At 37.1% G+C, this 17,063-nt stretch overlaps 1 protein-coding gene across 4 annotated transcripts in view; it reads right to left on the bottom strand.

The window, feature by feature from the left end:
- SAMD8 (sterile alpha motif domain containing 8) overlaps positions 1-17,063 on the bottom strand; it is a 54,074-nt gene that overhangs the window by 8,020 nt on the left and 28,991 nt on the right. For 3 of the 4 annotated variants that reach the window (XM_060406708.1, XM_027962450.2, XM_060406707.1), the window contains exons 2-4: positions 16,096-16,688; positions 7,061-7,156; positions 3,224-3,341 (exon numbers count right to left, since the gene is read on the bottom strand). In XM_060406708.1, coding sequence (XP_060262691.1) covers positions 3,224-3,341; positions 7,061-7,156; positions 16,096-16,673 — 792 coding nt within the window. In that variant the 5' untranslated portion in view covers positions 16,674-16,688. The remainder of the gene's footprint in view (positions 1-3,223; positions 3,342-7,060; positions 7,157-16,095; positions 16,689-17,063) is intronic. The other variant, XM_042241190.1, reaches the window with a different exon arrangement.

Raw genomic sequence — 17,063 nt, 5'->3', positions numbered from 1 at the left:
CACGAAATTTAAAAAAAGAACAGGCATGTTCTTGGTTCTGTCTCCAAACCCACTACTTCTGGGAATGAGATTTCAAGCAATTACTTTATTACAATGTAAAAGCCCTATGGAGTTCATTGTAAGGGATTTGACTGATAGATAATATTATCTTAACTTTCTAATTTTAATGACTGCTGCAAATACAGGTCAATAAATAGGTTATATTATAATTCAAAGCAATTAATAGTATTTAGGGCAGATCTGAACAGGTATACCCACATTAAGCTAACTGATAATGAAAAACTGTCATTAGAGACAGAAAAAGGGCTGTCCATACTGTAGAGGGATGGTATCTAATTTATTTTTGTAACACATGTTGCAGCCCTATGCAAATATATCCTTTCCTTTAGTGGCTGACCTGCAATTAAATTCCTCAGCTACAGGGAATTCTTTCACTGTAACAAGCTTACTTATTTTTTCTTTTAAATCTCTTCTAATTGATTTGGGGGAAACTGTTCTATCTCTCCTTCACACTATGCACAGAAATTCAGCAGATTTTCTAGCTAAAGAATGTCACTTGCTATCCAGTTGTATAAGAATTAAGTCATTAGCCACTGTAGTCCCTGACCTTCAACATACCCTGAAAGGACATCAAGAACAGAGACCAGGAATGAGGTACTCTGTGTTCTGCGAAAACAGACAGAATAGGCCTTCAGGACTGGAGAAGGCAATGGCACCCCACTCCAGCGTTCTTGCCTGGAGAATCCCAGGGACGGGGGAGCCTGGTGGGCTGCTGTCTCTGAGGTCGCACAGAGTTGGACATGACTGAAGTGACTTAGCAGCAGCAGCAGGCCTTCAGGACAGTTTTCCTCTCGCCTGCCCAGGAGAAAATTTTATGAACCTAATTTCTTGCACCCATACTTAGAAAAGCACTAAAATCACTGACTGAGACATCTGTTCCTCACGCCTAGCAGCAACTTTCTACCAAGATGTGTGGCTCAATCACTTTCTCCAAGATCACATATATGCTAACTGCTTCCCTTACTTCTTTAGCATAGTTCCTAAGAGGCTGGTCTCAAACTCAGAGCTCTCACACTGTGCATTTTTATTTCAGTCAAGAGATTAAAAGATTGAAATTTAAAATATAAGACCATAAAAGTCTCAGACATCATCTTTCATTAATCAGAATGACAGTGACTCCAAAAATTGATAAAACGTAGTACTGGCAGTGTGATGGGAAAAGTGACATGCACAGTGGTGACAGCAGTGAAAAAGTAGTCTTTCCTAGTGAAAATGGCAGCAACATGTATCACAATTGTTATGTCCTTTAATTTCATAACTCCACTTCCAGGAACTTAATAGTGTTCCAGGAACACTATTAAATAAGTGAAAAAGCATGTTTATCATAGCATTATTTATAAAGAGTAAGATTTGAAAATAAGCTAAATGCATGCCACTTGGACAGTGGTAAATTGTACAATGGAATACTCTGCAGCTATTAAAAAGATGAGGTATTTTTTCAGAAAAAAGTAAACAATACATTGTTAAGTAAAACATAAGCTGAAGTACAACGTCTGCGATATGATCCTATCTTCCGTTTAAAAAGCAGCTATCTATACAAACGTGTGAATGTGCAAGCATGGTTAAAAACAGTCTGTGTGGCTATATGAACTTTTAACAGGATTATTTATGGGGTGGGGTGAAAGAAGCGGGAATTTTAAATTCACATATTTTCATAAAACTTGAAAATTTACAGTAAGTTTATGTAACTTGGTAACTAGAAGTACTTTCCCTTTTGGGGGAGAAAAAAAAAAAAGAAACAAAAGCATCTTTTACCTTAAAAAAATAAAAGATTTCCTTTACAGTAAATCCTAAACGTCATTACCCCTTCCTCCTTTCTTACTGGTCAGTCTCCTTATACCTCGAGAAAGTTTATATACCCTTCAGCTCAGGGCTATATTTTTAGTTCTTGATCTCCTTTGGCTGCTTAATCTTCCCTCCTCGACATTTCAGCTATTTCTATTGCAGCAGAAGAACTGACACTTAATTTGTTTCACACTTTACAAACAACATTAAAATAACAAGAAACATGTTAGTATATTATTAAAATATTTGGGAACACCTAAGTAAAGCATGGAGGCTTAGAAAAGAGGCTAACAAATCCTTTTGTCCAAATTTAATGAGTCACAACAGCCAATTTTGTATACAAAGTACAAATGATCTTCACGATTTAAAAAAATTTTTTTTAAATAATTCATTACTTTGGTTTTTTTTGTTCCCATCTGTATAAGTTATCCTCTCTCAGTTTAGCCAGAAGAGAAGGTTATGTCTACAGTATACCACAACAACCGATAAAGTATAAAACAAAAACAAAATCAGCCACTATTTAAATATATCTCCGAAAGAGTCGGAGAAGGCAATGGCACCCCACTCCAGTACTCTTGCCTGGAAAATCCCATGGACAGAGGAGCCTGGTAGGCTGCAGTCCATGGGGTCGCAGAGTCGGACATGACGGAGCAACTTCACTTTCACTTTTCACTTTCATGCATTGGAGAAGGTAATGACATCCCACTCCAGTGTTCTTGCCTGGAGAATCCCAGGGCCGGCGGAGCCTGGTGGGCTGCCATCTCTGGGGTCGCACAGAGTCGGACACGCCTGCAGCGACTTAGCAGCAGCAGCAGCCGAAGGAGTAAAGTTTAGAGTAGTGGGTACTATATTTTAAATGGAATATGGTTGGACTGCATTGCTTTTTTTTTTTTTTAATACTTTATTTTACTTGGCTGCGCCAGGTCTTAGCTGTGGCACGGTGGGATCTAGTTCCCTGACCAGGAATCAAATCCGTGCCGCCTGCAGTGGAAGCAGTCTTAAACACTGCACCACCAAGGGAAGCCTCCGCAACACTTTTTCAAAGAGGAGTGATGAAGACAGTGAAAGGTCCAGAGTCATATAATATGAGTGACTAAAGATGCTGAGGATGGTGGGAAAGGAAAAATGATCATTGAAAGCTACTTTTTTTCTGTAGCTCTACAGCACTGAACTAGTTAGGATCGATGGATGGAAGTAACAGGGAGGCAGATTCTGGCTTATGGCTTAAAACTTTTACCAAATTATTTCTACACATTTATTACTGATACCAAAAATGCTAAAAAGCACATTTAATTAATAATATTAAAAGCAAAATACATCTAAGCCATTAACACACTAAGAGTAAGAGGGAAGAATGGTGAAGAAGACAGCAGGCTACCTTTCCAGTACACTGAAGGTGCTGTCCTGGCACGGAGAGGGAGGTCACAAACATGGTAAAGCAGCGAAGCAAGAAGACAGTGCCCATCAGACTACAAAGCCTTCGCAGAAGTATGGACCTGTGAACAGAGTGACCAAAAAGGAAGAAAGGTCAGAAGAAAACAAACCAAAATATCCCCAGGCAACTAATGTTTACTTTGAGGGAGAACAAGCAGGAAAACCATTAGATTCTTTGAAGACAGAAATCTTAAGAGACCATGTAACAGTGTCCAACAGGACCATCCACAATGATAGAAAGGGACTATCTATGCACTGTCCAATAGACCATCTATATGTGGCTCTTGAGTATCTGAAATGTACAAGAGGGGAACTTAATTTTATTTCATTTTCACTAAATTAAATTTGAACAGCCACATGTGGCTAGCACCTGCCATGTTGGACAGTGCAGACCTAAGAGCATCATTTTACTGTAAGAAAATATGACTAAGAGAAAGCAAAAGTTACACAAGAAAGAAGATAGTCCCTCGCCTGACACTTATCTTAGTGCTAGTTTTATTACTCATATATTGTCATAACTTATTTACTTAATGAGAAGTAAAGTTAAATATGTGATTCTAGGGATTTTTTTTGCTCATCAATGACACTGTAAATTGGTTAATAATTATATAATAGACTCTCTAATTTCTCTTAAATTTAAGCTATAAAATACTGTTTTTTTAATACTAAGTTTTACATTAAGCAAATCTCTAACAAAAACTTGAAACTGCATGAAATCACTTGTACTGATAATTTTTTTAAATGTTTTAAGCAAAAACAGATTAGAAGATTCTTAAGTACAGAGACTTGGCTTATACATTTTTAAAATGCTCCTCCCACCCACCCTCAAAAAAAGTACTGAACACAAGGTTAGGTGAGTTTCAAACTGCAGTGTGTGTACACCTGGGATGGAGATCAGAAATCTGGATTTATTTTAATTTTTTTCACTTCAAATATACTTCTGCTTTATTGTCTTTCTCCTCTCCTCAAGGAACTCTAATTATTCATAAGTTACACCTTTTTCAGGCTATCCCCTCAGTATTCCCCAAAATTTAATCTATTTTCTATCTTTAAAAATATTTTTTCTTCAAATTATCTTCTGATTCATTAATCCCCTCTTCTGCTAAATTCAACGAGAGGTCACACTCATTACTGAATTCTCAATTTCATGGATTTTAAAAACTGTGTTTGCTTCTAGAGTGTCCATTTTATTCTTTTAAAATTATATTGAACACAGTCAGCAGGGGCTTTCCTGGTGGCTTCCCTGCTGGCTCAGACAGCACAGAATCTGCCTGCACTGCAGGAGACTGTTTGATCCCTGGGTTGGGAAGATCCCCTGGAGAAGCGAATGGCAACCTCCTCCAGTATTCTTGCCTGGGAAATCCCACGGACAGAGGAACTTTGCAGGCTACAGTCCATGGGGTCGCAAAGAGTTGAAAACTACTTATACTAGTCAGCAGAATTACTTTAAAATCTGTGGCTGGTACCTCCATTTTCTGGATCCACTGTGGGTCTATTCCATTATTTACTGTTTCTCTTAAATTTTAATCATATTCTCTTACATACTTGTGTGCTTTTTTTATTAGTTATTTACTTGAGTGCCAGATATTGTATATAAAAATTTTTAGAATTAAATTTATTGATAGGTCTATACTGTCTTCCCAAAGAGAGATTTGATATCTCTTTTGGCAAGTAGTTAAGGGATTTAACAATCTGGGGTCACTTTAATACAATTTTAGAAACTGAAATTATTTCAAACTAGGTTTCCGTCTCTGCAGGATCTGCTTCATTTCTGGTTCACTACTGAAGCTGTGGTACTATAAAAAAGAAGAAAAGAAGATAAGAAAGAGAAGAACTAACACTGAATGGAGAGGGTCCCAACTCAAAGCAGGAGGATTCTATCATTTCTTACTTTTCTTAATAGGCCCTGCTCTCCAACATTTTGAGAAACCACAGGAGCCTAAACTGAATACACTATCATCCAGAGAAGAATTACGTTTGTTGAGACTCAGTTAGCACTACTGACTTGAGAACAGTCTAGCCCATTCCAAGATCCACAGCTTAATCTGTGAGTTTTCCTATCAGCCACTCAACTTTGTTACACACCTAAGGCTTCGTCTCCTCATCTCAGCTTTGGCAATACAACCAGTGTAACCCTGTTTTTTTTCAAAGATGCGTATTCATTCCTCTGATTTTACACGATAGGTTATTTTTTCTTTGTTTTCTTCTTCACGTGTATGTGTGTTTGGGGATCTTTGGGATTTTCCTGTCTTCCTACAAGCTCAGTGATGCAATAAAAATTTCTTAACACAAGATTTATGGAGAATTTTCTTATCATATGGTGGAAAGTCCAGAGCAAAGGTTTCTGCCTTCTTTCTTCCAAGTTATCATTTTGTGAGGTTTTTGAAGAAGATAACAAGGAACCTGGATTTTAACGAGAACCCAAGTGATTCTAATGAAAGTGGCACAAAGACCATACTTTGAGAAACACTTTGTTTGACTAAGTAAACATCAAAACTGGAATTTAGTTGCTGCACTTTGCCAAACCTACCAAGGTTTCCTATATAAACTCAACTCTTGTTTTTAAAGAGTGGATCCATTCAGATCTACAGGGTCTTGTGAGGCAAAGTTAAAATTAGAAAGCAGCAGTGATACATGTGTTTTTAAACCACCTCTGGTTTTAAGCAATCCAGTTATAAATATTCCTGCAGAGTAAAAGAGAATGAAGTGCAATATGGCCTAAAAGTGTGACAAGAATAGTAATCATCAACCTTTCTTTTCACCTTCAAAGCACTGAAATAACTGCTGCTTAGGAGCAAAAGCCCATCACTGTGGTTTACCTTAAGCACCTCCTGGTGAGGAGAAAGAATAAAAAAAAAAAAAAAAATCAAGCAAATGTCCCTATTCTTCTTCAGTGTCCAAAGACAACAGATAGGAGATCCACAAACTTTGTCAGTTCTTTAGTTTTTTCTTTACTATGCCTTAATCCTTGTTGCTTATATGTTTTATATCACAGCACTGTGGTATATATCTGTTAATCCCATACTCTTAATTTATTCCCACCCCTCCTGTGTCATACACATACTTCCCCTTTGGTAACCATAAGTTTGTCTTCTATGTCTGTGAGTCTGTTTTTCTGTTGTAAATAAACGGAACTATACTGCTTTTTAGATTTCACAGTATGTCTTTATTTTTTAAATAATTTCCCCTCTTTAATTATATAGGAAAGGAGCCTTCTCTTACACTTCTCTCCTTTCTTTTTTAATGAAAACATTCTTCCCTTTATATTTCTTGTGAAAGTACAAAAGCAGCACCTTTCCTATTCTGCAATCTCCTGTGTTATCTGTAGTAAACTGCACTTGCTGGATGCGCATGATGTGCAAAGTGACCTCTGTTTTAATGGGCCTCCTTCAAGCAGAGAATAGTTTCTTTCACCCAAACATCTGACAGAAGACTGTTCCCTGGAGGGGTCCCAAGCCTTCTATAGACAGTGATATTTCCAATTTGCTTACAGAAAAAGGTAAGGCTAGACTTAGACTGTTAGTAGTTAGCACATGGTTATATATCACCATCTTTCCCTGCAAAATATATTTGGAATATTACTAAATATATAGGTACTACCTCAGGTTGACTCTTTTGCCGATCAAACCCAAAATATTTTTCTATACCAATAACTGTAATGTTATAACAACTAGAGAAGGAAATTAATAAGGAAACAGCAAAGGAAGAAACAAGATTTGATGACCTTTATGTAAGATAGTCAGAACATTTTCAGTCTTGTAATTTTAAATAAGAGAGGTACCTGTGCTTGTGAAGAAGAAGAACCAGGAGCCAAATATAGCACAGAATCATGCCACATACTTCTGTCATGGCAAAGGCCCATGGAATTCTGGGAACGCTGGAAAGGAAGAAAGTTACATGTTTGGACTGACATGAAGTACATGTATGCAAATGGTGCCACCCTTTTCAATAAGATATTCTTCTAATAATGACCTTAAAAGTACTTTCTTTAACTGTTACCTCTTTTAGAAGATGGTATCTGGAGAACCTGACCAAAAAACTATTTCATAAAATAGTTTCATGAAACTATTTGAACCTCTCTGTGTCTGTGATTCCCAGTTATGGTTCTCTGCAGAGAAGTAACAACTCTTTTCTCCTTCCCCATAACATGGCAGACCCAGATACAGGACTGCTCCCAAAAGAGAAGAGGGGAAAAGGCTCACGTCTTAAATGATATGCATTTCAGAATCCACAGTCAGGACTTGAACTCAACTACTCTTTTTTTTGGCTGTTTGTTTAGTGTATTTTGTTTTCAAAGTAAATAGAGTTTTTGTTTTGTTTTACTCCTTTTTGTGTCTCTCTCTGCCCTCCTTTGTTTTATATTTGTTTCTTCTGTCTTTTCCATTGATCTCTCTTTCCTTACTAAATCCACAGCGTCTGTGATTACCCACCAGTAAAAGACGTGTCACTTTTCTCAATTAAAAAGAAAGAAGGGGGTAGGGAGAAGGAGAGGAAGAAAAAGAAGAACAAGGAAGAAAAATAAAGGAGGAGGAATGAGAAGTGTGGTGGAGGAAGAAGACGGAAATGAATTTGTCCAAATAGGTCATCACTGAATGGTAAGATTATTGATAGTTTTATTTTTATTCTTTGTTAATTTACACTAAAATTTTCTATACTATGGCACATTAATTTTATAACTGAGGAATTAAAGGTATTTTTAAAAAGAAAACATGAAATCTGAAAGATATTAACAGTCTACTCAAACCTTATTCAGAGTACCTGAAGAGAGACGATCATCTTCATTCAGGGACTCATCTTTTACCTATTACCTCAGAAAAAAAATTCCTCTTGTGTATTTTTAATTTGTTGCCTTATTTATCTGGCATTATGGGAAAAAGGGTTATTTCACATAATACAAATTTTCAGATAAAAGATTCCTTTAAATGACTTCTAAAAACTTACAACTTTTAAAACAATTTTCAAAAAGGTATATATGTATATGGGCTTCCTTGGTGCCTCAGATAGTAAAGAATCCTCCTGAAATGCAGGAGACCTGGGCTCGATCCCGGGGCAGGGAAGCTCCCCTGGAGGAGGGCACGGCAACCCACTCCAGTATTCTTGGCTGGAGAATCCCCACGGACAGAGTAGCCTGGTGGGCTACAGTCCATGGAGTCCCAAAGAGTCAGACACACCCGAGCAAGCAACAAAGCACACCGTTTTTATGGTTAAAGTAAGTTTTCTGCCTCATCCTCAGCCTAAACGGAATTTTTGCTCCCGAAAGGCAATCACTTTCATTCTTGTGTTTTATTTGACATTGTATCTTCTAGTAATACATACAAAAGCACATACAAAACACACACACACATTCTCTCTCTTTCTCTCCCATGCTCTCAATATCATTTCATAATTTTGTTTCAAATAACTTTTGGCTTTTACTTAATGTAAAATTTTAAGTGTAGTTCATAGTTAAGATAATGGAAGACAATCTCTTGTACAACTTCTTACAATTCTCTGGAGCTAGTAACTTTTTGTTCTGTTTCTTGGGTGCCTATCACCAATTCACTTCCAGACTATTCTATCAATAAAATCAAGAAATTGAGAACTGAGAGAAATCTATCCAAGAGCTCCTTCTTTAGAAAGCCTGCATTTTCTACTCCTTCTGCATGGCGTTTCTTACAGTAAAACTTAACCCTCATCTTGGGAATTCTTCTTTTCTATATTGGATCCACTATTTCCTGAATCTCATGTCCTCCTTTTTCTCAATTTACTTCTTAGTTTTGATGTAGTGTATCCTTGAATTATTTTCTCAGATGAGGGACTAGAAGATGAACTTGTTCTTAATGTCAAATTCACTGAGGTTTAATTTACAAAAATTCACCATTTTTAGCTATAGAGTTCCATGAGTTTTGACAAACATTCAGTCATGCAATCATTACTACAATAAAGATGCAGAACACCTTCATCACTCTAAAAACTTCTCTTGTGTCCCTTCACTATCGTCAATCTCCTTTACTTTCAGCTGTGGGGCAATCACTGATCTGACTTCTGATGCCTACAGGTTTGCCTTTTCTAGAATGGCATATAAAGGCAATCACACAACGTTTGTCCAAACACCTTTTGTATCTGGCTATTTTCTCATAATATATTTCAGATTCATCCATGTAACTGTGTATACAATTCTTTGTCCACAATTTCCTTATCCATTCACAAGCTATGGGTATTCTGGGCTATTTCCAGGTTTGGGTGATTATGAACAGGTCTTTGCATGGACATATGTTTTCTTTTTTCTTGGGCAAATACCTAGGAATGACATCATTGAGTTCTATGTTAAGAATATGTTTAACTTCTTAAGAAACTATCAAGAGCTTCCCTGGTGGCTCAATGGTAGAGAATCTGCCTGCCAATGCAGTAGACAGGGGTTCAATCCCTGATCTGGGAAGATCCCACATGCTGTGGAGCTACTAAATTCATGCGCCACAACTACTGAGCCTGTGCTCTGAGCGGGGGACCCACAACTATTGAGCCCATGTGTCACAACCTATTAATACTGAAGTCAGTGCACCCTCCAGTATCTACAGTCCTTTTCTCTTCTGCAGGTTTTCCAAGGAGAGGAATTTGTTTCCTTGCTTGGAGGATTGGGGCTGGTATGACTGGGCATGGGAAGTTAGTCTGGCTACGAAGTCTTGTGATTAGTCCATAGATTTATAGTTAATCACCTTGAAAATACAATGAAAATATGCACCTTTGTTCTCATCTGAGAATGGTGTCCCCAAGTCCAGAGACCCTCACATCAACTATGTTTGAGAACAAACTACCTGTCTTCAGTTGCAGTAGAACAGGTCTTAAGTAGATTTTTAACCAGTTCTCCTATATTTAGCTCCTATCTATACCCTGTCTTGAGAGACGCTTGATGCCTCTCGTTTTGAAAGTTTTTCTGGAACACCGCAGTATGAATAAACTCACCTCTTAGGCACTGCTAGTCCTCAATCTCACGACAGGCACTTAGCTTTCTACTTTACAAATTTTCATTATTATCACTGCTTCTGCCTTCATTGGATTATTGGGAACCCCATCTCCACTTTTTCCTGTTTGTTTTTTAGTGAAGCACTGTAAGGAAATTGTCAAATGTGTTTTCAATATCTCAAATTTATTTTGATGCAATGCTTTCTAAAGTGCAATATACATGTTATTCCTTTTTTTCTGGATAGAATTTAATTTTCTTTCATAATTCAGAGTCATTACTATGAACACAGATTATTACACTGGACAAGGTAATGACCTCAGGGACTACTGAGAAATGAAAGGCAGTTAAGCCCCAGATTGATGTGGTTTTTCCATTAATTATGTGTGCTTTTTACAGTGCTTCTGTTTCCTCTCTTGTTATTATGGTTATTAGCTATCTCTCCTCACATGTAAGTGGGCCTGCCTCTAAAAGCATCTCTGTTCCCTAATTTTTTGTTTATGATGTGCTGAAGCTCTTGGAATTGTGTCAAGTAAGCTTGACACAACAAAGATCACTGTGAAAGTGATTAGGAATGTTCCCAAGGGAAAATCATAGCGTAGTGGGGAAATGAGATCAGGAGGCCAAGGGTGAAACATCAGCAAACCTCCGTGGTAAACTCAGGCAAGGGCAACTGGCTCAAGTCTGTGGGGAATCTGGGAGACAGTGCAGGTCCAACCTAAAAGCTGTCCTAACTTGGGCAAAGAGAAATGAAATACATATACCCCACCTCACACCATTGGTTAAGAGCTGCTGCTTCAGGGATGTAAAGTGCCAAGCATGTCTGGTTCTCTTTTTAAGCAGGCAAAGTGTATTCCAGCAGCCCAAGAACAGTCCTCTAACAGAGACACACAACTGATGGATGCTGGGAGTATAAATGTGCAAGAAAATGGAAAAGCAATCCAAGAGGATATAGAAGGAATGCTTACGGCTCCTGCTACCATTCTCCTGTTAATGAAGTTGAGATATTTAAGAGCACGAGGCTTTGTAGCTGGTGGCACTGTAGCATGTTAGGCAAAATTTGGTTTCAAATCCCCACTGCAAACTGAAAACATATGCCTATACACAACTTTGTATATGAATGTTCACAGCAGAAGTATCAATAGTAGCCAAAAAGTGAACACAACTCAAACATTCATCAATTAATGAATGGATAAGCTAAATGAAGTATATATCCATACAATGAAATAATATTCTGTAATAAAAAGGAATGGTGGACAGATGCATACTACTCATATGGATGAATCTTAGAAATAGTACGCTAAATTAAAGAAGCCAGACATAAAGTAAGGCCACATGTTGTATACAGCCATTATATGAAATGTCTAGAACAGACAAATGCATAGAAAGTAGATTCTGCTTGCCAGAAGCTAGAGGGAGGAGGGAAATGGGGTGTGACTGATAAGACTTTATTTAGGGTGTTGAAAATGTTCTGGAAGTAGTGGTGATGGCCGCACAACTTAATAAATATACTAAAACCCACTCGATTGTACACTTTAAAATAAAATTCTCATGATCATTTCCCCTCTTTTTTCTCATTATGCCTTGTTATAGCCATCTACAGAACCTTAGCATCCATTCTCTGATTTGAGATTTTAGTTTCTCAATATCACTCTCTCCAAACCTTCTTTTGCTGTGATATTTGTTCTTCTCACTCCTCTTTTTACTTTTCCTCCAACTTCTTTTACTCTACTTCAGCGACCTACACCCACTGTTATAAATTGGATCTTGTCATCACCGAGACTATTCTTCACAGCTGAAGGTCAAGAATCCTATACTAACCAACATTTCTTGTTTTACCATCTTACTCCTCCTAGTTCTCCAACTTTAATAATTCTGAGACCCCAAATCCATAGATCTTAATAACACTTCCTCTGTCCTTCACCTACTTCATATCCTCCCCTCCCTCCTATCCACCTAAGTTTATAGTCAGTCATTATACTCACTCTCTTTCTTCTCCCTTTATTGTACTACCTAGAAAAGTTTTGACCCAGCTGAAATCCAACTATCTACCTGTTCTATACCTGTATCTGTGCAGCTGAGTGGTGAAAAAACACGAAGTCAACCTCTTAACTTCAAGCAGGCCCTTAGTACTGCTGCTACCTCACACAACTCTATTCATTCACAGACGGCCATTTCACACTAGTCCTTTCTCTGCAAACCTCTGACCTTCTCTCTCTTCTAAATCTGTTTTCAGAGAAGATAAAGACAATCAGCAGAGTATTTCCTCATGTTCTACCAACACAACTGGCAATCTTATATCTGTTTCCATATTTTCTATCCCCCCCTGTTGTGAATGAATAGATCATGTCACTAAGACCCGCCTTGCCCACCTACAAGATCCAACCCCCTGTTATCTACTTAAGGGCATTACTCCATCAACAGTACGCTCTCATATCCTTTCCCTTAAATTGGGTCATTCCCATCATCATTACAACAGCCACGCCATACAATGTAGTCCATCCAGAATAAATCCCTGGTGCCTCCTCTCCAAGCAACAGCTCCATTTCTCTGCTGCCCTTACAGAAAAACTTTTAAGGGCCTGTAAGACTTGATTGTTTCCAGTTTCTCTCCTCCCATTTTCATCCTCTCTCTCATATCATTTCTTTGTCCCTCCCCCTTTTTTAACTTTGAAAAATTCTGATAACAACAACAACAACAAAACCTTTAAAGAATAAACACTTTATATTTTTTATTTAAATTTATTAATTGTTTACAATAACATTTCCCCACATTTGCTTTATTTCTCTCTTTCTATATATACCGACACACACACACACACACACTTTCCTCTCTGAGAGTAAATCTTTCCTGAGAAGTTGCAAACATTATGATACTTCTCCTCTAAACACTTCAACATATATGACCTAAGATCAAGGGTACCTTCTTTATAAGCCAATACACTATTATACCCAGGAAACTGTAACAGTTAGTGTTATACTGTATCATTTGATATGCAATCTATATTCAAATTTTCCTAGTTATCCCTAAAATGTTCTTACAGCAGAATTGTTTTTTTTTTCTCGATCAAAGATCCAATTAAAGTTCATGTGCTGTGCTTGGTTTTGGCTCTTCAACTTCTCTTATAATTCCCTTGAGGAACTCCTTGGTTTTGTTTATCACTAAGGGTCCACAGATTCTTACTCAGTATATTATAATTCATTACCATCACTATGCTTCTTGATGTTCTGACTGTCCTAATTTGATTAGGGAGCCCCTTAAAACCAGATCATATGTTATTTTGATAGGTTTCCACTGGTTTCCACTTCCTTGCTTTATGGCATAAGATCTATTTCAGGCTCATTTTATGCTTACCATGCTCCAAACTTAAAATCAGCCATTTCTCTAAGGAGTCCTGGTCTGTCCCTTTAGTAGAGATTGGGATTTAGAAACCATGATCTGGATGCTCGTGGTGCTTCATTGCTACTGAGTTTTTCTTACAAACCATTTCATTATCAGTTCACAGAAATCTTCCTCATTCTTTTCTATGATTAGATAGTACTCTACTGTGTAAGTATACCACAGTGTATTCAACCAGTTTTCTGTGGATAAGCATTTACAGTATTTCCAATATTTATAATTTTTACACATGTCACAATGAATAACTCTGTACATATGCTGCTTCATATGTGTGGAGATACACCTTTGGGTATATTCCAGTCTCACATTCTCTCTTGAATCCACTACCATCAGGCTTTTGCCCTTGTCAAGGTCAACAGTCATTTAACCTCATCTTACTTGACCCCTCTGTAGCATCTAACACAGCTAATTATAAATTATTCCTGTCTTCTAAAAATACTTAAACAGACAAACAAACTTGGCTTCCAGAATATTCTCTTGCTCTCTCTGCCCTGACTTCCTCAGTTTTCTTCTTTACTGGTTTTGACTTACTTTTCTGACTCTAGATATTATACTTATTCTTGGGATCAATCTTCAATCTTCTTCCTTTCCCTTCTGAACTCACTACCTAGGAGATATTAACCAATTATCACAGTTTTACTTATGCTCATTAACTCCCAAATTTCAGCCCAGACTCTCTGAACTCTAACTCATCTTCCCATCTCTTACTTGACATCTGATTTGGTGTAAAACATACCTCAAATATGACATGTCTAAAACCAAACCCTCACTTTTCTCTCCAAGAAGTTGGAAGTCTTTCCACAGTCTTCCCATCTCTATAAAGGGCAACTTCATCCTTCCAGATGCTCAAGTCAAAAATCTTGGAATAATCCTTGAATTCTCTCTTTTTCCTACACCTTACATGCAAATCCACAAGCAAATCTTGTTGCAAACACACACACATGTATGTACGTGTGTACCATTACTATCCTAATCCAACCCACCTCATCTTTGTCTAGATGAATTCCAATAACTTAACTAATCTCTGCTTTCCCATCCCCATCCTCATGCTATTCTCAATACAACAACCATTCGAGTGCCCTTTTAAAATGGACGTTAGATCACTCTACTCTTCTCCTAAATACTTTTCAATGGCTTCCCTTTTCACTTAGAATGAAAGCTCAAGTCCTTACAGTTGTCAACAAGTACATATACAGTCTGGATTCCTGTCTGCTCTTAGATCTCATCTCCAACTGTTCTCCCCATGTCTCAACTGGTGTTCCTTAAACATGCTAAACCTACTAACAACTCAGGACTTTTGCACCCTGCTGTTTCTTCTGCCCAGAGTACTCTTATCCACAAGCTGTCTTCTTTACTTGCTTAGGGTTTTCTGTTGGAAAAATTGTGTACGATAAAACAGGGAAGGAGATACAGGGATCTAACAGTTTCTTAAACAGCTTTCATTCAATTCTCTCTTTTTATTTTTAGCATCACCCTTTCACCTACAGTATCCAGAGCTTTGAGAAATCTGCAACATAGATTGGGTTGTTTCTCAGTTTTCCTGATGGCTGCTTTAGAATTAGGTTACTTTAGCTCTGCTTGTTGCTACTTACCCATCTGCTTTCAAACTTTCAAAAATGTACGGCTCTTTTCTCCTCTCTTATCTGCCCTTTCCTTGTGTTTATAATTTAAGACCTACAAACAAACATAACTTCTTCACTATGCTTTTTGTCAGGGCTTGAGAGAGAATAAAATGTGATATACGTGTCATTCTGCCACCTTAATGTGGACACTGTAATTCACTTCATTAAAAAAAAACCACCATATACTATAAGGCACTTTCAGAAGGGTACAATATTTTATAAAAACAAATAAGATACAATACAAACTAAAAAGATGTTTTAAAATCACAAATATAAAAACTAATAGTTTTAAGTTTTGTTCTATTCTTATTTTTCATTTAATATACTGTATTCTTTTTTATGAATTCAGTATTTATAAATCAACAGAATACTATCAACAATCAGTTTGTAGCATCTATGATAATTCTAATTTATTTGATGATACAGGAGACTTCCCCACATTTTTATAAAAGCAAAACCCTGTTCATCTTTAAAAAAAAAATAATAATAACCTAATTCCATTTATTACAAATAACATTCCAAGAAACACTTTTAAAATATGAAGTGCCCAAGGAGCTATAACATAAATATAGAAAATATTATAGCTATAACATAGAAAAATAGAAATATAACATAGAAAAATAAAATAAGGAGTGGTTCTTTCTACTCATCTAGACTTGAGGTTTAGTTTAAGGGAAAAAGGCAATTCCAAAGACTATCTTTACATATTACCAGATAAAGTAAATGGAAAGTATATATCGACCAAAGCAACAGTATAACTGTTGTATGTAGTATAGCAACCTAATTGTCATGAATATATTATCACTGCTATTATAGCTATCTTCTACAAATTTGGTAACTAGAAAGAAAACTTACCTGTCTAAGAATATATCTGGGAGTGGTGGATAGGTCTGCATGTCAGGCACTCGCTCGTGGACAATAACCATTATGAAAGATGTAAATCCAAATACTATGAAAACATATATACAACTCAGTATGGTCTTCCAATACTCTGGGTCCAATCTTCGAATAGAATGTTTGTTTTTACCATTCACATACTGGTATTGATCAGAACTCAAATCAGTGATGGGTCCATCACAGTCATGTGAAGGCTCCCCATTACAGAGCCACTCTGCACTCTGAAGAGCACTGATAAATGGAGTCATGGGGCTCATGGGACTGTCACTGTTGTATCCCATCTCTTCTAAAACATCAATATGTATTTTCTGCAATTTTCGGACTGAGAGCATTAACCTTTTAATATCCCCTAAGACTTTGATTTCCAGAGGAGGAGATCGGAGATCATATTCAGTCAGTGTAAGCAATGTGATTCCATCAAGTCGGTGCTTGTTGCATAAAACATCCACATATTCAAAAAAGCCTTCATCCTTCAGCCAAACAGCTACATGCTTGGTAGTCCAGCGGCGAATGCAGAGTTGATTAGGACCAGCCATTTCTTCTTCAACTCTCTGTCAAGGGAAAATAGGAAAATAAACAAAAACTCAACGTGCCCTAACAACTTCTTTGAAGAACAAATACACATAAATACACCAGAAACAGTTATTCATCTACACTGCTATACTGGCTTCTGGACAAGAAGAAAGAAACAAAATTATTCATTAATGAGTAGCTTTCAATAGATTAACATTCTAATAAGTTTATACACATAGATTCAGTAGCTGAGGAAAAGCTAATGACCAAACATTTTTATAAAATGTTTTTTTGGTAACATTTTACAAGTGGCTTTCCCACACCATAGCAGGCCATAACTTAATCAGAAAAAGCCTACTGGTGAGAACAATTGAGAAGAATAACTCAACACTTTCATAAAATGAGATATACAG

This window comes from Ovis aries, chromosome 25 (assembly GCF_016772045.2).
Source record: "Ovis aries strain OAR_USU_Benz2616 breed Rambouillet chromosome 25, ARS-UI_Ramb_v3.0, whole genome shotgun sequence".
NCBI classification, from domain to species: domain Eukaryota; kingdom Metazoa; phylum Chordata; class Mammalia; order Artiodactyla; family Bovidae; genus Ovis; species Ovis aries.
The sequence above is the reverse complement of the archived record's forward strand: the minus strand, read 5'-3'. Positions and strand labels throughout refer to the sequence as shown.